Source organism: Capsella rubella, unplaced genomic scaffold (genome assembly GCF_000375325.1).
Source record: "Capsella rubella cultivar Monte Gargano unplaced genomic scaffold, Caprub1_0 scaffold_6, whole genome shotgun sequence".
Lineage (NCBI taxonomy): Eukaryota > Viridiplantae > Streptophyta > Magnoliopsida > Brassicales > Brassicaceae > Capsella > Capsella rubella.
In genome coordinates this window covers 11,165,353-11,189,508 of record NW_006238918.1, presented here as the reverse complement: position 1 = coordinate 11,189,508, position 24,156 = coordinate 11,165,353, and the positions used below count along the sequence as shown (strand labels likewise).

Below are 24,156 nucleotides of genomic sequence, written 5' to 3'. Positions count from 1 at the left end.
TTATGTAATGTTCTTAACTTAACGAAAACAAATCTGATAATTTATTTATCTAAATCGAATTAAAAACGATATGAAACTGATACGAATTCTTCTGATAATGAATTCAATAACATTACTTAAAAATACGTTTACAAACTTTATCTTGCACATATGTAATATATTGAAATCAACCTTGTACGCACGTATGTGATACAAACTTTTGAAATTAACCCCGCACGTATGTGCGGGTCCATCCCTAGTGTATTTTTAATTGTATAACATGAATGAGTGATGGAAATTGGGCTTTCATAATTATGAAATTGGAAATATGAGTGATGTCGAGGCCCATTTTCGTTTTTGGATAATAATGTTGTAGCCCAACATTTTTGACAGGCCTTGAGGAAAAAGGAAAAAAAAAAATTTGAAAAAAAGAAAAGATAAACAATGTTTGTTGTCTTCTACCTACAAAACTGAGATCCCCAAATAGCTCCACATTTTTTGCTGCTGAATCAGTTCATCTATGCTTGCGATTATAAGTCCTATTGTTTAGATATTTGAGTCTCATCCTTTTTGTGTCAAGGTAATTTCTATTTGAAATTAATTAGATTATAGCTTTCACGATTTAGGATTTTGTTATGAACTTGTAAATATTGTTCGGGTTCAATTAAGTTTCGTAGTGTATGTTTCGTTCAACGATTCGGATGTCGTTTTCTTTAAATCGTGTATATGGGTTGCTGAATTTTTTTATTATGTTCATTATCTTACTGTTCTTATTATTCTATCTAGCAGAATCGGCCACAGCAAATGAGGAATGATTCAAGATAAGTAATCCAAACATATTGACATGGTTTATTTTGACAGGTACTAAACATTTCTATTAAGTTTATCTAATTACATTTGTTGATGCAGGTCCATTGTCTAGTTTACTGGGTAATGTTATTCATTTCGATTAGAGGAGTATCTCTTGCTATTCATGGTTAGTTTGTTCTTTCCTTCTTTATTAGTCTGAACTTTTTATTTATTGTATAGATTCAATGTTTTCTTCAGTCTACAAATTCCATTTGTATGTGATATATCTCTGTACAGTTCATAGTAATCCAATAAATTTCTGGTTAAAACCGTAAAAACCAAAGTTTGACAAAAGAGAAAAATTCTCTTTAACTATTTAGTCTTTGAAATCTTATAATTTTTTTAAAAAATTGCACAAAAATCAAAAACTAATCCAATGTCTGGTTTTCTTATTGTTTTTTGTACTTCTTTTTCGGAGTTTTGGTAGATCTTGAACTTTTCTCCTCTTGATTGCACTGTCCACATAGTTAAAACATCTATAGTTAGACATCCAGGATATATGAACATACTGGAAACTCATGTAAACATATATATGACCAGGATTGTGCTACCTTGAAGAAAGATTTAAATCTTTCTTCGCATAGGCTTATAGATTCTGGAAAACTTCTTTAAACACCAAATTCATCGTTTCCTTCTGAGGGTTACCTTCTTTATCCACTATCAAAACCTTCAAGCCTTTCTTTGAAGTGACCCTTGAAACAGCGACATATAATTGACCATGTGAGAAACATGGTCTAGGCAAATATAATCCGACATAATCTAAATATTGTCCCTGACTTTTGTTTATAGTCATTGCAAAAGCAACAACTAAAGGCAGCTGTCTTCTACGTATCTTGAATGGTAGTTTAGTGTCTGATGGTGTGATCAATACCATAGGGATTAGAACTTTATCACCAACTCTGTCACCTGTAATAATGATTGCTTCCAAAACAAACTCAGCTAATTGTGTAATCTGCAACCTTGTCCCATTCATTAGACCTCCTCTAGGATCTATATTCCTTAGCAACATCACTAGACAACCTACTTTCAATCTAATTCTATGATTTGGCAAACCATTTGGTTTTAGACTGTTTAAGAAATCTGATGTTAAAACTGGATTATTTTTGGATCGTGTGTCAGCAGGATCTATAGAATCTGAGCTTAAGTATGTTCTTTCCTCACCTACATACAAACAATTTTCCCCATATAATATAACACAGTCGATAGTTAAGTAAATATATACTTGTAATAAAACTTGTAAATAATTAAATAGTAGAGTATTGATAACTGACCTTCAAGCTGATCAAGCATATATTCATTAATAACTCCAACATCCTCGTTTGTTGGACATAGAATAGCTCTCTCTTGATAGAAAATAGCAGAATCTTTTTTATCCTTCAACAACTTAGGATCCCCATATACTTTACTGGTTATAGCCTCAATAGGATTTGCAGTTTCTGTGATTAAAAATTCTTCTGGAATATCAACCATGACTTCACCATCATTTGGTTCATTTATCTTCCCATCTCCAACTGCCAAAATCCACTCAGAGAAGTCCTTTAGTTCTTTTGCCTGTACTGAAGTCAATTTTTTTATCTAGAAGCCTCATGTTTTTTGGTTAACTTCAAAACTTTACAATGCTCCCACAAATTTACATGTTGATTAGTTGTATTTTGCTGCAAAGTAGAGAAGAAGGTTTCTCTCCACATTTGTTTGGCTGAATTTTTGCTGAAGTAGTTTTTCGTGTTTATATCTGTTTATAGCTATAGCTTGTACACTATATATAGCCGATTAGCCTTTTGTTTTGGTTCTGTTTTTTATATAATTTTTTTTTATTATTTGGTGAGAAACAATTAGGTCTGCATTTATGTTTTGCTTTTTGCAGTGTAAAAGCTAAAGTAAAAAACATTGTCAGTTTTGGGAGTAGTTGACCATTAACTTTTAATGTTTGTCATGTTTGCAGTTTTGTTTTGTATTGACATAACTTTTATTTTTTTGTTCTGTTTAGTTTGACCACTTGAAAACATATTTGACTGGTTTTATTTTTCCAATATAAACGTATAGAAAATAGGTGAAGCATCTAAAGTTTAATTTAGCACACAACTATCCATAGATATGTTGCAATATTTTTTAAGTTCAGAAATACTTTCTATGGTTTTCAGATGCATGAATAATGAAAAAGGGTGATATAATTTGTAACTGCAAATAACCAAATACCAAAGTACGGATACAATAATAGTATGGAAAAATGTTTGTATATTAACTTATTGCTTATGCAATAACTTAATACCAAACATAAAAAACCATACTACTTTATTTTGAAAATCAAAGAACTTAAACAGTAAAACTTAAATAAAAAATGACCAATGCTGATCAAATCAATTAATCAGCATTAACCTTCTCCCCTCCACTTTTCTCTGGTTCTGTAACTTTTGTTTCATTTTCAACCAATCCCTCCACTTTTTCGTTTTCAGTGGCATCTTTTATGGATGGTAGACACATTTTCCTAGAAGATGATGATTGTTCAGCCGGTTCAATGGAGTCCTCTTTACGTTTTCAGGAAGGAGTAGTAGTCGCAGTCCCATTAAAATCACCAGTTTCATTGCTATTAGAGATACCTATCTGATCCTACCAAAAAAATATTTGACACAAATTTTAATAGACAGAGAAAACTTAAAAATATTTAAGATGATTTGAGAAACGTTTAATACTTGATAAATAGAAATAGCATCCTTAGGGTCTGGTTGAATTTCAGAATCTTCAATATCATCCACATTAGTTATGGCATCGCCCATTTCTACATATGAGACTTTGTAACTTTCTTTACCTTCGGTGATGTTTGCAGTTGCTATTGTTGCAAGAAACTTAAAAGTCTTTCCAACTAATTTTGTAGTGGCATTGGGACATTAGTCGGGTCTGATATCTGCAGTTTTTTAAATCAATTAGAACAAACTTAATACTTTAGTTTTTTTAACAGATATTAAACTTTGATAGCAAACTGTACCTCTTGAAAATTCCCTTCTAAGAGCTCTGTTATACTATGATTGACAATCTTTTGCGCATTTGTATCAAATAAGATGAATTTGGTTTCCCCAGTAGTGTCCATAACATCAAGACAAAGTATGTACCTGTATTTTTGTTGGAATAGCAAAACATTAATAATAGAGATATATATTATAGTAGTAATAATATTAAGAAAACTGTTTTAAAGCATTAGTTTTGTTTTGATTACATGGGTACAGCCTTGTTGACATCTTGGTTACATGTTTTACAGTACCAAACACGCTTCTTTGTCTTACTAACAGGCTCATTCTCTTTCTTTGGAATCAAGTAGCAAGTTTGTTTACATTTGAGACACATAAAAAAATACCAACCAAATTCCATGTCAATGTGATAAATAGTACACACGATCAACATCTTCCCTTCCTATGGATCCATACATAAGAACTTAATTAATAGAACTATTTCATATACAGTTGAGTAATGCATATAGATGAATAATTACCAAGGTAGCTTCGAATAGATCTGAAATAGTACTCATTGGATATTGGTTGATGTACTCATCTTTCTCCTTTTTCAATATACGTTCTGTAGACTGTTTGGCCAAAAATGTAATCTAAAGATTATCTTTTGGTAAACTGTATCTTTTGGTAAACTGCGAATGTTAAAACAATGAAATGGATTAGGAACACAATGAAGTTAGTTACGGCTATAATATACTATTAATTGTTACACATACTCTGCTATGAAATCTCCAACAATTGGATGGTCTAGATTGATTTCCAAGAGCGACATATCAAATGCATTTGAAACAGATCTCTCTCCTGCAAACCATTTAGATTGTATATCTGTTGTTAATACGTTTCTAAGCTAATTTTAGAAATATAGGGTTAGTTATGTTACCATTATATGTATTGATTTTAGCACATCGCAGCAAATAGACAACCGATCCAGCTGCTAGTTTTTGGCATGCATCCCACATTGTATCTGCAAACTTGCCCCATAGAGTACATGATAAACGTTGGTCGCTGAAAATCAAACAGAATTGTTAAAACATAACCTATTTAACTGCATATAGAGTGATTGATATAGAATGTAGTCGATTACCTAGTGTCTCTCAATTCAACCTCCAATCGTTTTTTTGGTTTGTCATTCTGTGAAGATGTTTTAATCTCACCTACATTGACAACCTGGCCAAGCACATCTGTATGAGGAAGTATTTGTTAAGTCAGAATATTGTTTTTATAAAACAGTTAGAAATAAAAACGCTTGAATTACCAATTAAGATGTGTTCATTCAAGACATCTTCATCTAAGATGTCTTCAAAGGTGGCTACATCCAAATAGAAATCATTTGACAATGGAGGACATTTTGATATGATCGATGAATTCATAATGGACATCTTGTAAGGATGTTTTGTTGCTCTGAACTTTCCAGCAGATCTAATTAGCTGTAGATTTTCAATGGTTCTCCATTCACCATGTACAATGAGACGTTGAAACTTGGTCAACTGTTGCTTCTTGATTGTTGCATGAGTCAGTGTTCCCTTCAAAACATGAGAAATTAAATATTAACACAGATTTTCCAATATATTGTATGAAAAACATTTTTAACAACGTATTACTTACAGATACATCAGCAAGGATAGCCTCAATGGTCTCTCTTGTGTAGGTATTATACTGTTTCCACGTGTGGATAATCTTCACTTTGATTTTCCACGCGGTCTTGAATGGTTTAATGCTTGATAGGTCAGTGAAACCATTGTTTGCGGCCATATTGCTAGCGCTAATGGTTGTTTGTGTTATGTTCACTATAAAAGCATGACTTATATATATAGAGATGTATAAAGAAGGTAGTTTTCATTAGGTTAAAAATTATATTGATTTTAGAATATTTTGTTTAGATATTTCTACGATTTATACGTGACAATGAAGTTTATCAAGTTATAGTAGATACCAAGATTTTAGGAATTTTATTGATTATGTTATATTGTTATTCCGAATCTGTTATGTTGAGTTGGTTTGTAGATGGTAATGGAATTATACCTTACCAACTACTATTGAGGAGGACATATATTATGGTTACTATAATTTAGCTAATTTAAAGTTGATTCAATTTAATGTGTAATTGTTTTAAGAAAGTTTTTAAATTATAAATCGAGTATTAATTGGGTGATTGTTTATGGTTACTATAATTATTTCTTTACCATTTATTTGACAATGTTTAGCTAAACTTTTGGGATATTTTGTATATTATTGTTAATTATGATGGTTTATCCCGCATGATTTAAGGAAGCTATCAGTACTGGAATTTACTTGACGATTTAAAGTGAAGATTGGCAGTTAAGTATGTGGAAGTGATTAGGTAGATTTTTTTTAAAAAAATTCCGACTAATATTGTTTTCAAATAGTGTTTGGTAATAGGTTTTCAATTGTATATTTTTCAATATTTTTTTTCAAGGTTTGTTTGGATACAACTTTTAATTGTGCTCCCCTTTTAATAGTATAGATACTTCCGTTGAAGATCTCAAATTCTCATTTCGAATATCTGAAGAGGGGTTATTGGATCATTGATTTGTAAATCCACATAGAATTTGTGAATCCTCATTATTTATGAAATCAAAATACATGGATTTTGAAATAACATGTTTTATTCTTGGATTTGAATCCTTCTATTTTACACTATCAAATCCTTTCAAATCCATTTAAAACATACTACGGATTTTAAAATCCAAAAACAAATCACTAAATGAATAACATAGGATTTTAACTAGTATTTATAAATAATAAAACCAATATCACATGATTTTGATAGTTATTTTAAAATCAATGATTGAATAACATATGATTTTTGTTTGGATGTCCAAATCCATCAAAATCAATGATCCAATAACCCCCCCCCCCTAAAAATATTTTTTACTTCATCCCCACGGCCATCACAACTCTAGGTTTAAGTCGACGTCTTTCTTCTCCACCACTATATATATATATATATATTACAGTCCACGGGATCCATATTTCTGATTCGTTAACCAAACTTCCCAAATATAACTTAACAATTCTGAGATTATGATATTTAAAAGATATACAAATATACTTCTTCACCAATATTTTTTGTACCCATTCACACAAAACCCTATCATCTTCTTCAAGTACTATAAATACTATAGAATCACAGCACCAAACTCGATAACAATTTTTCTAAAACGCAAACAGTTGCACAAACAATTTTTGTAATTTGTAATATGGTCAGTTTTGACTTATGATTTTAACTACTAGCAATCCTATAATACACACTAAATATTTTTTTATTTGTTACACACTATCAATCCTATATATACGTACACTCATTTAAAATATTTCGATTTATACATATTCTTTGTTTAATAATTTGTGAGTTTTGTTCTATATATAGACAAAAATACATTTTACGAGTGGCAAGCTAATTGGGAAAGGGAGATGTTGACACAGTTTTTTTTGGGTCTTAATATGTGAATGTGGACACAGTTAGGTTCTCGATAAAAGTTTGTTTATGGTATAAGTGGTGATCGGTGTGGTATGTTCGGCTCTTTGCCTATGTATTAATTTCACATTAATTTGTGATTTTTTCTGATAATATGTCATTAAAATTAGTTTCATGATAATATGTTTTTTCAAAACAAAAAAAATGTTTTTTTTTCGTTCGCTAAAAAAACTGAAGTTATTCGAGCTGTAAAAGATAAAATAGTATATACATTAATTATAGTATGTCAGAATTACTTACATAAATATTCAACAAAATAATAGTATTATTATTACAAAAATTGTTCAACTACATTAAACTGTGACAATTTTAATAACAATCTCACAATTTATATGAACATTTAGTAATTAAAAACTAATACTAAATAAACATGACTGACAACTCTATCTGAAAAGAAAACAAATGTTTCTATTTTAAATTATTCCAAATGTTGCCTTCTACCTTCATATTTCTCTGTATTCTCCTAATTGTGTGTCGATTTCGTTGAATCCATATTTTATCTTCTTTGAAAATTTAGGATGATTTTTATAATTAACATATTGCAAAATTACGCACAAGTAAAATTGGAATTTAAAGGGTAGGTAGCTTTTTTTTTTTTGGGTGAGGAACTGGGGTTTCCCCCATACTTTATTAAATTAAAAACACAAAACTATTACAACCGTGGGTCGAGATACTTTGCTTCACTTTCGGGTCCAATCTTCGTGTGGTCGATAACGTATTTCTCCGGCTACGTTCCTTCATAAATTTCTCGACCAAACTGCGTTTCTTTCGGTAAGGCTTCGATAGATCACCATTTTTACTTCTTCTAAGTCTTTCAGAGTTCTTTTCTCACCCGTTCATCGATGATTTTTCATCCGGCTACTAGATCAGGGTGAGGGTCACTACATTCTCCCCTCATAAGAATTCATCCTCGAATTCATTCGCTGGTCTTCGCTCCTTCGCTTGACGTCTTTAACTTCTTCCATGTTTCTCCTTCTTGGGTCTTCGGGTCTTCTCGGTCATCTCAATTGGTCTTCTTTTGGTCACCTCTTTTGGTTTTCGACAATTTTCTTCTCGGCCTTCTTCGATTACTCCATCTTCCTTCTTGCCTTGGACTGGAACGGATTTCCTTTATCTTCTTCGGTATTTACCTGATCTCCATCACTTAGATTTTGATCTCCCCTTCGGTCTTCATCATGTGAACTTGGATTTCTTCTTCGGCTTTGATTTCTTGAGATTTTTACTTCCTCTTCACACTTACCTCGATGCTTTCTTCACCCACTAACAATTTTCCGACTGAATTTTCCTTAGTATTTTCAGACTTGATTTTTCGACTGAATCTTGTTGCCTCACGGCCATCGTAGATTTATTTCCCCACTTTGAAATTTCTCTCGATCGCTTATGGTCTCCGTTTGGATTTGTCTCGGCTACTGACTTCTTGATTGATTCTCGGATCTCTTTTGGTCGTCGAGGTCTGGTCACTTTTTGTTTGTCCTTCGGTCATCTTTTGCCTTTTGCCTCGTTGCCTTTTTGCCTTTTTGCCTCGATAAGTCTTCACGGCCTGTTGTTAAAAAAAACAACACAACAACAAGCACAAGCAACAGAACTAGCAAGCAAACCTAGCAAACTACACGGCCAATCCTAGAGAACAATTCTAAGACAATGCAAAGACTCTGATAGACTCCTTGCCGTGAATCTATACTCCAAGGACCACTTTGCTGGTTTTGAATTGAAAGTGGCGAGATTGATGGTAAATGATGGATAGATCTTGAACAAAACTGCAGAATGACGATGAATGAGGGTGATGACGAGATGAAGTGGATGCATCGGAATGAAGGGGAGAATGAGATGTACTCCCAAGAGGGATGAGAAACTCTTAGACTACAAGCTTGGATCCAACTTAGATATTACACACTAAGAAGAAAACAAGTTGAAAAGATATTAGACACTTTTCGGATCAAACAAGTAAAGTGAGAGTTTTAGAATAAAATGTTTGATGGTTTGGAAATGAGAGATACATGGGGTTTATATAGAGAAATGAGGACGAAGGAGAGGAGGAAAGAGGAGAAGAACATGCTAGAGCATGCACAAGTGTCTTGGAAATTACACTCATGCAAGCTCATGCAAGAGTCTTGGAAATAACAAAAGTAATAAATGCAAAGTTTGAAGAGAAAAGATAGAATGGGCCAAGGCTTTGTGAGTGGGCCTTGGACCACGAATAGGGTTGATAAAAGGGGCTTAAAAATGTTACTTAACCCTTTACCGAACCTCTTGAGCCGTGATCACTATGAGTGAGGATTGAACAAAGTCTTCTTGAGTCTTGTTTAGCTCCTTTAGAAGTCCATTGATGGCTTGGTTGAACTTCTTAGATCTTGATCTTGTTAAAGGACCCGCCCGGATGATCAATGCTTCCTCTGGTACAAGCTGTTCTTCGTGGCCGGTGGTTCCAAAACAGGCAGGATTGGGCGAATGGGTGCTGGTTTGCGAATGGCCGGTTGTTCCAAAACCGGTGGGTTTATGCGGATTGGTGCCTAGATTGAACTGATTAGTGGCCGGGTTGAGAATGGACGACTGTTATGAAACTGGCGAGTTTGGTTGACGTGTGGTCTCGGCTTCAAGCTGCTCCTCGTCTTCGTGTGTTTCAAGTGGATTGGTCATGATCACATCATCCTCTCCCACTTGAAAAGGATTTGACCTCAAATCCGAATCATCTGCAATGTCTCCAACACCTTTGGCCAAAAGCAAGTGTATTATCAAAGTCCTTGAATCATGAGAAATAAATCGAGATGGGAATTTACTTACCTGCATATGGTCCTTGGCATGTTTAGAGCTTGTTATCATCATCATTGGATCTGGGGGTTCTTCTTGTATGAAAATGAAGCTATAGACGTCTTGGTGTTTAAACTTGTCCAGATTGGGTGGCTGGAACCGTTTGGCTTCCTCTCTCGTTTTATTTCTTTTAAAACGCTTCAAGACTTCCCTAACATCTTGAGTTCGTTGCTTTGGAGATTGGTTGTGTATATCCGGTGGATTCTCCTTGATTTGAACATCCCAAATGAGTTCTTCCCCAAAGTACGTATACTTTTTCATGTCACCTGCTTCTTTTAGTACACTCATGGAAAAGAACAAGTGCATTATACTTGAAATAGAAAAGTGAAGAATAAGCGTATTATACTTCATAGTTGGTTTGAAAAGCTCATGGAACAGATTTGATTCATTCATCACGCTTTCAAGCAAATGAAACATTTCAGAAAAAGGTTTAACCAATACATTCTCAGTTTTAGAAGAGTTAAAATCACAAAGCTCATCAAACAACACATCTTTTGGTTTAAAGAACTTTTCAAGCGCAAATGTTTCAAAAGTTGGGATCATATTGTCAAAAACAGATTTTGAAACAAAAACTTCTTTCATATTTTTCAAACCGAAACGTTTTTCATCTTGAGCAGAAATCAACACAAACAAATTAGGACCTTTCCTAACGAAATCAATTTCCTTACAGTGCTTTCTTGGATAGTCACAAGGAAATGGCTTAGGAACATTTTCTGACTCAAAGTTAGATAGCGGTTCCAACTCACAATTCAACGACATACTCCTTTGCGTTTTTCCTAGCGTTGCTTCTTCATGAACCTGTGAAAATGAAACAATGCTACTCGGTTGCTCCGGTTCAAATTTGGTTAGTTTATCAAGCACAAACTCAGATTGGAAAGAGGAAAGAGTACACTTAGCTTCTTCTTGGAACATCATTTTTCTCTCTTTTGTTGCCCCTCTAGCTTTGTCATTCTCATGCTTCGTACCATGACATTGCTTCCGTTCACCGCTTGATTCAAATGATGTTCTTAGACTTTTCTTGTGAATGAAAAGTTCTTCGGTTGAGATGTTGGCTTATCCTTCATTTTTTTTATTTTTATAGTGCTTGATCAACTTCTCAACAAGGTCTGGCTGCGTCTTAGCCTCCACGGGTGTTGGGATTTTCTTGTGATTTTGGAATAAGGCTGCTTTCTTATCATTGGCTTGTGGAGCATATTTATTCCTTAGCAGCTTCTTAAGATCTCTCAACGAGGTGATACTCGGCTCCTTGTAGTACTAGTGATAATCAACTTCTTCCAACCACCATTGGCGAGCGTCTCCAACGAGTTGGCTAACGGCATAAGCTAATCTCTTCTCTCTGAGGATGTATTTGTAGTGGAACCACTCGTTCATACACTCCATGTAGTCACTTTTTCCTGAAAATTTATATGGTTCATTAGCTGGTTGAGAATCAGAATAAAACACATATTTCGATTTAGGAGTGTGAGAGAATTTTTGTGGACTGCTCTGTGTTGATCTAATCGTGTTGTCTGGTGGCTTTGGTTACGGATTGACTTGATGCAAGTGTAGAGCACCAATCTTTTCATCAATCATGGTTTCCATGGCGGTGGTGACTGATTCCAAAATCCTCTTCTCAAGACAAGAAGTAGATGACTCTTCTTCTTCTTCACTTGTCGCCATTGTACCTGAAAAATCAAAAATTTAACAAGTAAACTGTCCAAAAACAGACAAATTTGAACAGATCTGGAAAAAAGCAAATCGACTCTAAAAAATTCCGAAATTAATTTTAACAAATATTAGACTCTTCAATGGTTCAGACGCAATTGGTTTCATAATTTTTAAACGAGCCAATTATTTTATAAAATTCATGCAATATTGAACAGAAGTGGCTTAAAACCTGGTTACAAAGTGGCTCTGATACCACATGATAGACTCCTTGCCGTGAATCTATACTCCAGAACCATTTTGCTGGTTTTGAATTGGAAGTGGCGAGATTGATGGTGAATGATGGATAGATCTTGAACAAAATTGCGGAATGACGATGAATGAGGGTGATGACGAGATGAAGTGGATGCAGTGGAATGAAGGGGAGAATGAAATGTACTCCCAAGAGGGATGAGAAACTCTTAGACTACAAGCTTGGATCCAACTTAGATATTACACACTAAGAAGAAAACAAGTTGAAAAGATATTACACACTTTTCGGATCAAACAAGTAAAGAGAGAGTTTTAGAATAAAATGTTTGATGGTTTGCAAATGAGAGATACATGGGGTTTATATAGAGAAATGAGGACGAAGGAGAGGAGGAAAGAGGAGAAAAACATGCTAGAGCATGCATAAGTGTCTTGGAAATTACACTCATGCAAGCTCATGCAAGAGTCTTGGAAATAACAAAAGTAATAAATGCAAAGTTTGACCGAGAAAAGAGAGAATGGGCAAAGGCTTTGTGAGTGGGCCTTCGACCACGAATTGGGTTGATAAAGAGGCTTAAAAATGTTACTTAGGCCTCATTAAAAACCTTGTCAAAAAAATCCATTGGGACAAAACTTGACGAGGGAAAAAGAGTGCATAAGCAACACTTAACCCTTTACCGAACCTCTTGAGCCGTGATCACTATGAGTGAGGATTGAACGACCACTTCTTGAGTCTTGTTTAGCTCCTTTAGAAGTCCATTGATGACTTGGTTGAACTTCTTAGATCTTGATCTTGTTAAAGGACCCGCCGGGATGATCAATGCTTCCTCCGGTACAAGATGTTCTTCGTGGCCGGTTGGTCCAAAACATACAGGATTGTGCGAATGGGTGCTGGTTTGCGAATGGCCGGTGGTTCCAAAACCGGTGGGTTTATGCGGATTGGTGGCCGGGTTGAGAATGGACGACTGCTATGAAACTGGCGAGTTTGGTTGACGTATAGTCTCAGCTTCAAGCTGCTCCTCGTCTTCGTGTGTTTCAAGTGGACTGGTCATGATCTCATCAGACTCTACCGGGACTCGACAAAAACAATCCTAGCAAGCAATCTAAGCAAACAACCTAGAAACCAATCTAGACTCAAACACAAGGCAAACTAGCAAGCAAGACTTTTAGGACTCCAACACTTAGCCTAAAAGGATAAGGAAACTTCTCCGAGAAAGGTTCTAAGGTTCAAGGCTCCTAGCATGCATCTACAAAAGTGAGGGTTTCGGATATCTTACTCGGATTTTGTAAAAATGGTTAGGCTAAGAAGTGTTGAAAGAAAAGCTTGAATAATCATAAGAATATCCAACGCTTTACAAGTACAACCGCTGTACAAGTTTAAGCTACCAAGGCTCCTAAATTTACAGAATCTAATCGAGAAGACATAGATAAGAAAGCTACCCATAGCCCAATCCTAACAAAATACTTACTACCTTTCCCTTACTAGTCGCGGAGACTTTTGCACTTTTCATAAGAGCAGAAGTTCCTCGGTGGCAGATGCTGCTCTGGTTGTGGGACAATGGGCGGGACAGATGTGGTGGATGCGGTTGTCGATGGTCCAGCTTCGGCAGTCGGCCCTCTAGCGGTCGGATATGGGCAATTAAACGAGTAATGCCCATAACCGTGGCAGTTAAAGCACATGACATACGACGGCGTCAGTGGGATCGAAGCATCAAGTCTTGGACAGTTTACGGTTTGGTGGGCGATCGATCCACACGAACCACAAGGAATGAAACCTGTATGATGGTTCCATGTAGAGTTCCTAACATATTTTTGGGCGAATGCCCTTGTTCTCGGTCCTCCTCTTGTCGGCGACTCCACTAGGCGTGGGACGCGGCCTTCTCTCTCGTCGGTCACTCTTGGGCGCTTTCGGCTCGGTTCTCCTTTGAGTCGGACTCTTGTCTTGACAAGATCTCCTTCGGTCATCATCTGGTCGACCATCTCCATCAAACGGTCTTGGGTCTGATCTTCTTCAATTCTCCTTAGGCGATATAACGAGGCTGCGTTACTGAGTTCTGCTTCCAACATCATCAGGTCGAACCTTGGGATTGGTTCTTCTTCTTGCTGCTCGGGTGCATTGACATTCAGGTCGGGCAATGCAACTTGAGTCTCGGCGGCTGCTGGCTGACTTCGGTCGGACGGTCGGCTTCTTGTTCTAACTTCGATAGTTATCATGGTCGGGTCGCTTGAACTGGCTGCGACAACTTCCAGGATTCCTTCTTCTTCTTCGGGGGTAAGAGACTCGAACGACTCGAACGTCTCTTCTTCTTCTTCTTCCCTGGATCGGCCTTCACTTGATCCTCCATCATCTCCATCGACAACTGGGTCCACAAACGGTTCGGGAACAATTCCTTCTTTGATAGGGTCTACGTCTTGGGCGGCTACTCGGTCATTTCCTTCTAAGTTCGGCAATTGGAACATCCCCATCAGAACTTCGTTAGATGTTCCGGCTGGCTCTCCCATCAATTCGGCGCACAAGGCTGCTGCTTCGGGGTCGATGTTCATGGCTGGAAATTCCATGAACTCAAGTAGGATGTGCTGAATCTGATCGGCAACTTCTGCATCTTGATGGTCATATCCTCCGATCGGGACTGCTACAATTCTTCCTTGATCATCTAACGTGATCTCGATCTCGCTTGGTGCTCTTTGATTTACTTCAACTGACTGATCGTCTTGAATGACTTGGACTTCAATAGGGGCCTCGAGATCTTCGGATGGATCTGTTTCCACCGATGACTCGACTTCGACTTTAACGAATGCGTTCAAGGTCTGAGTAACGCTGAACAAAGCGCTACTACGGTCAGAGTCAGCCGGCAGCCATCCACACACATGGCTGGGTTCTCCATGAATCGGCCTTCGTCCCTCATACCCTTTTCCACAACCAGATGCACCTGTAGACATCTGCACCGGACAAACAAGTAAGCACCTATACTTGGTCTAAAAATAGAAAATCCTATATGCAAAACAAGTAGACAAACGACCGGATCTAAAAAAATTTTTGCGACTCATTTACTCAATAAAATGGTTTTGAAAAGCACGTTTTGGTATGTTCTCGCAACCCTGCTCTGATACCACCGTTTGTAACGCCCTCGAACTGTCCCTACGACCGGACAAGCCGAGAGACGACCCGGACACGCTACTGAGGACATGGCTAAACGCGAGCAACCGAGGTTCCCGCGGTGGGATAAGGGCGAGGCAGGATCCCTGAGTCAGAACGCGTCCGAGACCAGCCGTCCCTCTTTGCCTGGTCGTCGCGTTCGAGACTTTGCAACCCTTTTTCCGGACGACGCGAGCGAGGAGTTGTGCACTCTCACCGGCCCGGACATTACCAATGGAAGTGGAGTTAGATTTATCGCCATGGTTTTTCCCCAAAAACTTCCTTTGAATTACTTATAATAAAGTTTTACAAAAAAAGTTACCAAAGCGTTTATAAGTTGCATTCAGTCTGGAGGAAACATCTTGGTTGCATCGATATGCAACATCTTGGGCTAGTCGCGAGCTAGGGACCAAGCATCCTGGTCAAGAGCTGCGAAACCACAAAGCATCGTCATCGCCAAGGAAACAAATTATCGAACCTAAGAATCAAATCTACAGATCTAAAACTAAGGACTCTCTAAAAGCAAGAAATTCTACACAAAGAAGATCAGTACTAGAAGAGATAATAAACAAGCAAGCAAGCAAGCGAATCAAGCAATCATCAAGTAAACAAAGCAAAACAAGCAAGCAACCATGATATTAGTCTAGGTGATAGTTCTCGGTGATAATTAAGAAACTAGCCTAGCCGGATTAACATGCGGGTTCATTTTAGTTGTTCATATTAGCAAGCATTATCTTGTAATCAAGCTGGATTGTTTAAGCATGCGGGTTCATTTTTGCAGAAATTTAAAGGCGCTATCATGCAGGTTCAACAAAAAGAAAAGGCAAGCAAAACACGCAATAGGTGCGTACACAAGTCCGGAGACTTATGCAGCACCCCACATAATTTGTATCCAACTCATAGTGTTTTTATCGGCGATTTTCCTTCTTCTCTCACCGAGGCAGGCACACGAACACTCCTTCTCGGATCAACCTTCGGTAGCAGATTTCTCGACTTTGGCAACAAGTTTCTCGATCCTTCGCCAGCAACAACTGATCGGAGGGGCAAGTTTCTCGAACGAAACTTTCAAGAGCGAGAGAGAAATTCTTTATAGTGAGAGACTTGTGTCGTTTGGGTTAACAAACACAAATGACGCTTCACTGCCTCTATTTATAGTGTTTTGTTTCGGGGAAAATAGCTAGGTTCGAAAATCGCATGCATTTGTCAGGTCTAGGTTCGGGTTTGGCGAAACAAGCCATCTCTCGCTGCCGGACACGTGGCAGCCATGGAGAAGAAAAAGGATTATGTCTGATTGCATCCATTGAATCTTCTCCCATATCTTTGCAAGATGTTTTTCTGGATTTTCTCTGTTTTTCTTGTTGGAAATTGCCATGTGGCAGAGCTGTCGAGTGAATAAGTTCACTAAACAGACACAAAATCGGATTTCTTGATCTACTTGAGATTTTCTCGATCAAGATCGGACATTTCAGTACTTAAAGAGAATTCTTCGATCATCTGGGAATTCCTTCGACAAACTCTCTTCAAAACACCTTATCGTTGGTTGTACATAAACATTTTACTTTGGTTTGGCTTCGATCGTCACTTCTTCGATTTGGCCTCGACCGACTGTCGTCGCGGATCGACAGGATCGATGGTGTCTCGACCATCTTCGACTATTCTTTGTTACTTTGGCAATCCTTCTCGATAGAACTTCATACTTATCCATTTTAAGACTTTGGGTCGAGATACTTTGCTTCACTTTTGGGTCCAGTCTTCGTGTGGTCGATAACGTACTTCTCCGGCTACGTTCCTTCGTAAATTTCTCGACCAAACTGCGTTTCTTTTGGTAAGTCTTCGATAGATCACCATTTTTACTTCTTCTAAGTCTTTTAGAGTTCTTTTCTCACCCGTTCATCGATGATTTTTCATCCGGCTACTAGATAAGGGTGAGGGTCAGTACACCCCCACAAAAAATCCCTTGAGACTCAATCTAATCCATCCAAAGTACTTTTTGGTAACTTAAAAGTACTTATCATATGAACCGATATGGACGACAAAACAAAGCTCAACATTCTCCCTTTCCAACATGCGAGCCTTGCAGTCGTTCTTGCTACCACCTCCCCAAATGTATCTATATTCACACGCTTTTGAAGGATCAGCATTCTAAGATATTTACCCAAATCTTTGGTCGACTTAATCCCATTTCTGCACTTATCAGCTGTCCTAACTCCCGTGAAACATTCTTGGAGAAAAAAATCGTTGATTTATCCAAGCTCACCTTCTGCCCCGATGCGGTACATAACTTTTCTAAGACACCTCTTATCACATGTATCTGTTCCACGGACGCCTCAGCAAATAAAATCAAGTCATCTGCGAAACAAACATGTGAGAGTTTAGGACCTGTCCTCGACAGCTTATTTGGCTTCCACTCCTTTTCCAAAATAGATTTTTCAATCAATTGGCAAAGATGTTCCATACACAAGACGAACATATACGGCGAGATCGGATCTCCCTGCCATAACCCTCGTGACGGCTTAAACGAACTAGTACGTTCGCCATTCCATAGTAAACTCATCGATGGCCCAACCACACATTGCATAATCCACCTTACCCACTCATCCGTCATAACCACCGCATAAAGAGTATCCTCCAAAAAATCCCATCTTACCCGATCATACGCCTTCTCCAAATCAAGTTTCAACAACATCCATCCCGTACGTCCCTTCTTTCGACGCATAGAATGTACAACTTCTTAAACAATAACTATATTATCCTAGCTAAGCCTTCCCAGAATAAAGCTTGTCTGAGCCGGTCCAATAATACGGGTCATCAACTCCTTTAGCCTTCCCACCATAGTTTTAGTAATTGTTTTAAACAATTACACAAACTAATCGATCGAAACTGAGTTATCATCTCCGGTTTCGTCACCTTTGGAATTATAACCAAGATTGCATCATTCACCCCACTCGGGAGTTATCCGGTTTGAAAGAAATCCAACACAAACCGAGAGACAGATTCCCCATGAACATCCCAATCCTGTTGATAACAAATTGGTTCAAAACCATCTGGGCATGGGGCCTTATATTGGCCCATACTACGAATAGCCTTCTCAACCTCCATACTCGTAAAAGGCTTTCCCAAGCTCTCTTGATCTACCACAGAAATCCGTGAGAACCCTTCCCTTGATATCCCCGTAACCACTGCTTCAACATCATCTAGCGAATATAGACTCTTATAATACGCTACAGCCAGCTTCTCAAGCTCTCCATCATTAGTTACCCATCGACCCTCATTGTTCTTTAACATCTCGATCCAATTCCAGCGTCGACGGATGACCGTAGAGGTGTGAAAGAACTTAGTGTTCCGATCACCATGGGGAATCCACTTTTCCCTTGACTTCTGAAACCATAACACTTCTTCCTGTTCCTGAACCACATCAAATTCACCCAACAACTCCGACTCACGCCGTAGAGGATCATCTGTCTGAGTAATATCCAACTGATCTTGCACCTGCTTGATATCACTCATCAGCTTCTCTTTCCTCTTCATAACATCCCCAAAGACTTCTCTATTCCATGCTCTTAGTGTCCTCTGTAACCTCTGAAGCGCCTCTTGTGTATTAATATTCCCATTCCAAGAGTTCTTCAATAATTCCTTAAACCCCGGATGCGTCATCCATGCCGCTTCAAATCGAAATGGTCATCGCCTCGGATCTCTTCTCAGCTCCGGAGACAATTGCACATAAAGTGATGCATGTTGTGTCCTGCCACTTCAGCCTCGCATGCGCACAACAGAGAACCCGATCCAACCTTTTTGCAACAAAAGTTCTCTCTTCACGACCTCTTCTCCAAGTAAACTTATTCCCCTTAAATCCCATAACAATAAGAGAAAGCTCACTGATCCACTCACCAAACTCCAAAGAATTAGGCGACAAACGCCCGTTACCCCCGATCTTTCATCCAACCGTACTATCGTATTAAAATCACCACCTATCACCACCAGACCATAGCTCCACGGATCACGTGGCTCAGACTAATCCATAACCCACTTCGTCGGCTTGCTGATGGCACAGCATAGACGACAATGACATTAACCATCTCCGTCCCATTCACAACCGTAGCATGAATAAACTGTTTTGTCAAATGTACAACATCCACAGTCCCAATTCCATTTCTCCAAAGAAGCCACAAACCACCACTCTGCCTAGCTGCATCAACCCGAAAGGAATTCTCGAAACCCAAACCGTGACAGATCCGACTTGCCCGATCACCCGCCGCATGGGTCTCAAAGATCGCTAACATATCCGTATGAAACTTGTTCAACATATATCGAATAGCTCTTCGAAAATCGGATTTATTTGTCTCCCAACAAATCAACATTAAGCAATTTATCATTGATTCGTTATAAAAACCAAGAACCGCTCGGAAAACTGCTAAACCAGAGTCATAGCAACCTCATCTATCGACCCACTATCCGGCAGATTTGCCCATCATCGCCCTCATGCAAATTTTCCTGGATCGCCGCCATTCCCGTCCATTGATTCTCACGGTTCGTTGTAAACAAACCTCCAGGTCGACCAACTGTGCCCTTATCCATTCGCAGTCGTTTCCCTTTAACGGACATTTGTAACTCACCTCGTACCAGACCAAAAACCAAACCCCGTGTCGGCTTTGCCAATTTTGGCAAGTTGGGCCTCAGTCCATTACCCACCACATTCTTGTTCGGCCCAGTCCTTATCTCCTTACAACCTCCACTCGGCCCACTTGCCTTCGTGGCTTCTGTCATGCCAAACACGACTAACTTTCCTTGCACGCCATCATCCCCATTAATGTTCTGATTCGGAATAATCTCATTCTCCTTATTTTCCTCCCGAATATCTCCTTCTTGCCTTAGACCTTCGCTTTCCATATCCACCTCCAAGTCACCAAAATTGTTCGATATCGTCACAACCGGCACTTTCTCGTTCCCCAAACTTTGCCGGTGGCTAACACCACCTTTATCCACTTCACCCACCGTATTCATAGCCTTATTAGCCAATGGTACCGCCTTCCTCCTCCGAGGCTGCACTGGCACAAAACCATCCGTCACTTGAGTTTCCATTTTTCCGATGTATCAGCCACATTTGACCGTGAAACGTCAACAATCGATTTATCCTTAGCCCCATGTGGACACGCATGCACCAAATGACCGTACATTCCACACCCCGAACATATGTTCATTAAACCTTCATACGCAACATAGTATCTTTCATCATTCACCATGACTGTTTCTTTAAGTGGACGTGTCAAATCAACTTCCACACAAATTCGAGCGAATCTCGCTCTCACAACGTACTGAGGTAAACCTTTATCGGCCTTCCAAACCCTTCAGCAATCCCCATCAAAATAGTTTTATGATAAAAGTTCACTGGGATGTTTGCTAGACGAACCTAAACCGGAGTTGTCACAATTTCATCTGTCATGGGATGAAACTTCGGAGACCAAGCCTGGACGGTCAAGTGACTCCCAAACACCCGCCACGGACCACCAGTTAGTGCTGCCAAAAACTCCTCCTCCTTCTCAAACCGAATCTTAAAAAATATGCGTGGTAGATCCATCACATACATGGCCCCAGCCGGCTTTCACAATTCTTTCAGCTTCCGAGTCAACACCGGGAGAGAAACATGTCTGCCTAACACCTTCACAGTCATACACTTTGTACACATCCCATTCATAGCCGTCAGAACCTCTGGACCTATCGTGATGACAAGTTCTCCATCTCGTCCAGACGGAAACTTCAGACTCAACCTTTCCAACACAAAACTCTCCTCGACTACCTCCACAGAACTGGTAACCCTCCACCAACACTACCAACCACCTTCTGTACCCATGACCGATCCGGGGGATCGCCCGGTGGTCTCCCCTTCTCCTCACAATCAACCATAGTAGCGTCTTGCTCTCCGCCTCCCAAAACCCTAGCGTCGCCCTCGGTCGTCATTTCTCGTTTTTGTACGTTTTGTCTTTTACAGGGTAGGTAGTTAATATGCTTACTATATAATGAAAAGAATTTTTGTTCAATATTAACATATCTAATTATGGAACAAAAAATATATATATCTAATATGGAAGAGGATCTCCATAGCGTAAACGGTGATTTGGTTTTAATTTGCAAGAAGTTATGATTTAGCTAATACATTATTTGGGAACTTTGTTAGTACACAGAATAAATTAAGGACTGCAATTATTAAAGTTGTTTATTTATGGATATATAGTGAGTCAATAATCAAAATATGGGGAGGATATTTTAGAATTTGGTTAGTAGTTATTGTTTTGTTTTTTTTTTCTGGAAACTTTGATAAATGTATTGATTCAATATCAGTTACGGTTACTATAACAATTTTTGTGATGTTAATGTGGCTGCATTTTAGAAAATTAAAATACTAAGGATACTCAAATTGAAATCAGATTTTAAATTTATGATGTGAACCGACCCAATTTTAAGATATACACAATTCGGTTGGAAAGTATGATCACTTTGACTTTTTCATTAAAATAACGCGTTTAATTTCTTTTATTTGTTTTACAAAATTGTGTTTGAATAACTATGTATTATGTAAACTCTTATGATATAATCAATATATAATTTGTCGTGAAAAAAAAAACAGACATATTTAACTCTTTTTATTAAACTTAATTTTCTTGATAAAAATAAAAGTCATCTAGTATTATCTCGCTCTCAAGAATTGTTTGTGTAATTTTACTAATCATAGGATAAGGCTGTATACGTAATGACTCATCCTAAAGGCGTTTTAAATATTCAATTAGTTTAAGTTGTGGTTTACGTACATATATATATAATAAACTCAATGTCATAAAATTTCCTAAATACACTCTATCGCCGAATTAAGCATTTTTTTGCTTTTGATTTTCACGATGTCTAGCGCAAAAGTACTTCGTACCATCATTGGAATTATTGGTATGATCGCTCATCTTCTTTATCTCTCTCTTTTACAGTAAATATGTTTAGATCTCTATGTGTATTCATACGGATAGAGTTGTGTATTAATACATATATAAAACAATTTACATATATGTATTATATATGCATATAGTTGTTACTCACAATTTGTCTTTGGCATGACGCAGGGATTGTTATTTCAAGTCTAATCTCCCTCTCACAAGTGTAATCTTTCTCTCTTCTTATTCAGTTTTTTTTATGTCCTTTGTTTTAACAAAATCGTGTTGTCTATGAATTAATATGTGTGTTCATATCAATATTTGTCGACGTACACATTATATACAGGCCAAGGTTTTTACATATATACAAGAAGAAATCAGTGGAGGATTATATACCGACTCGTCATATAGCGCTGGTGATGATACATGGTTTGTGGGTTTTGTATGGTCTCCCTCTTTTCCACAAAGATGGTATTCTCGTCACCACTAGTAATGGCATTGGCTGCCTAATCGAAATTATCTACTTGGTTGTCTTTTTGATATACTGCAGCGACGAATCATGCGTATGTTGTTGTTCCGTCTTTACTTAATGCTTAATTATATCTCTCATATCATATTGTATATGTTTTATTGATGTTTGATGTTGTGCAGCGTAGCAACACTTGGTATAGTCTTGCATCTGGGATTCCTTTAGTATTGGTATTACTCTACGGGACTTCTCTTACTGAAAGTGAGAGTTTATCGACTCTACATATCACCATTGGTGTTATTTGCGACGTTCTCACCACAGGTGTGGATATTAAAATTGCTTTGGTATGACTATGATCTCTCTATTATTGATTACTCAGTTACTATTACTTAGTTAATTATGTGTATTTTTTTTTTTTTTGAATAATTGTTTTTGTTCGCGATACAATAGACCTATGAGAACGTACCTGTATGGTTCTACTTGGCTAAATTCATCAACGCTGGAGTTTGGCTTGCTTACTCTTTGATCTACAAGTTAGATATCTTCGTTCTTGTAAGTCTTTCTTTATTTTTTTTTTATTTTTTTCTTGTCCATGTATACTTAAAACTATATGTTTTGATTTGTAACGTTTGTTTCATTTCGTTTGTTTAAATATGTGACAGATAAGTAGTGGGCTTGGAATGTTGTTATGTGCTTCTCAACTAATATTCTGCTCGAATCGGCCAATCAAACCAGCTCAGTCCAATGCCGCGGACACTCTACCCCAACTGTCGACGTACGTCGGTGTTGTGTGAGAGTTTGGTGTTTGGTGTCTGGTGTTTGGTGTTTGGATCACTAGGTACATATATACTTGTGCGTGTGAGGGATCTTTTTTTTTTTTTGGTGTTTTCCTATGTGTTATCAATGAATCTATCTTAACATTTTTGAAGTACATTTTGTACTAAAAACTATTTTGGGTCATAACCTTTTATTTTATAATATTTGCATAATCAGACCCTTGCCAATTGAATAAATAACAAAACTTAAAAATAAAATTTGTAATTAAATCATAAGCAAATAGCAAAATTTCCTAAAATCACTCTCTAATAAATTGAATCTCTCTCTAAATATATTTATATAATCTTATTTGTGTCTAATTTATATTATTACATAAAACACATTTATAATAATAAATATTTTTTTCCCGCATATTTTGCAATTTAAATTTTTGAAAACAGACGTATATAACTCAATCGATAAAGGAAAAAATATATGTATAACATCTACATAAGGTAATTATGTAGAAGATTTTCAATAATAGTTTAAAACCATTACAAATAGGACTAATATGCTCCCAACTACAAACTCCAAATTAAAAAACTTATCGAGTTTCATTCGGTTCTTTATTTAAGAAAAATAAAACTTTTAAAAGCTTAAAATATTATAATATTTAATTAAGCTTTATAGAACATTAAAAATATTTAAACTCTACAAAATGTAAAAATATTAATATTTTAACTCTAAAAAAATATAATAGTATTGTACATAAACATGATTGAACGGTTGTCTATATTTAAATTCTTTAAGGGTTACGCTAAAATATTTTTAATTTATTTATAACAAATTTG

At 37.3% G+C, this 24,156-nt stretch overlaps 3 protein-coding genes and 1 pseudogene across 4 annotated transcripts; 1 reads left to right on the top strand and 3 right to left on the bottom strand.

Annotated features, from left to right (window-relative positions):
• The first annotated feature begins 473 nt into the window (after window positions 1-473).
• On the top strand, window positions 474-23,454 carry LOC17881606 (bidirectional sugar transporter SWEET8). Of its 2 annotated transcripts, XM_023780048.1 has the most exons (8): window positions 474-559; window positions 769-955; window positions 22,065-22,099; window positions 22,270-22,306; window positions 22,427-22,643; window positions 22,732-22,893; window positions 23,000-23,101; window positions 23,212-23,454. In XM_023780048.1, exons 5-8 carry the CDS (start codon window positions 22,500-22,502, stop codon window positions 23,341-23,343), a joined length of 540 nt encoding a protein of 179 aa, XP_023635816.1. In that variant the 5' UTR covers window positions 474-559; window positions 769-955; window positions 22,065-22,099; window positions 22,270-22,306; window positions 22,427-22,499; the 3' UTR covers window positions 23,344-23,454. The 2 variants fall into 2 exon arrangements, 1 of the variants encoding a protein (XP_023635816.1); XR_002833198.1 differs by lacking the exons at window positions 22,065-22,099; window positions 22,270-22,306; window positions 22,427-22,643; ... (1 more) ...; window positions 23,000-23,101; window positions 23,212-23,454 and adding an exon at window positions 3,282-3,556.
• On the bottom strand, window positions 3,689-5,582 carry LOC17881309 (replication protein A 70 kDa DNA-binding subunit E). The gene is made up of 7 exons (XM_023780285.1): window positions 5,436-5,582; window positions 5,086-5,353; window positions 4,915-5,011; window positions 4,711-4,835; window positions 4,547-4,631; window positions 3,812-3,935; window positions 3,689-3,730 (listed from the first exon to the last, which is right to left on the bottom strand). Exons 1-7 carry the CDS (start codon window positions 5,580-5,582, stop codon window positions 3,689-3,691), a joined length of 888 nt encoding a protein of 295 aa, XP_023636053.1.
• Window positions 17,131-18,820, bottom strand: LOC111829966 (annotated as a pseudogene).
• Window positions 19,138-21,121, bottom strand: LOC17881393. Its single transcript, XM_023780284.1, has 6 exons — window positions 20,961-21,121; window positions 20,770-20,878; window positions 20,626-20,714; window positions 20,281-20,509; window positions 19,711-20,206; window positions 19,138-19,439 (listed from the first exon to the last, which is right to left on the bottom strand). The coding sequence occupies exons 1-6, from the start codon at window positions 21,119-21,121 to the stop codon at window positions 19,138-19,140; spliced, it is 1,386 nt and encodes a 461-aa protein (XP_023636052.1).
• Window positions 23,455-24,156: the final 702 nt, after the last annotated feature.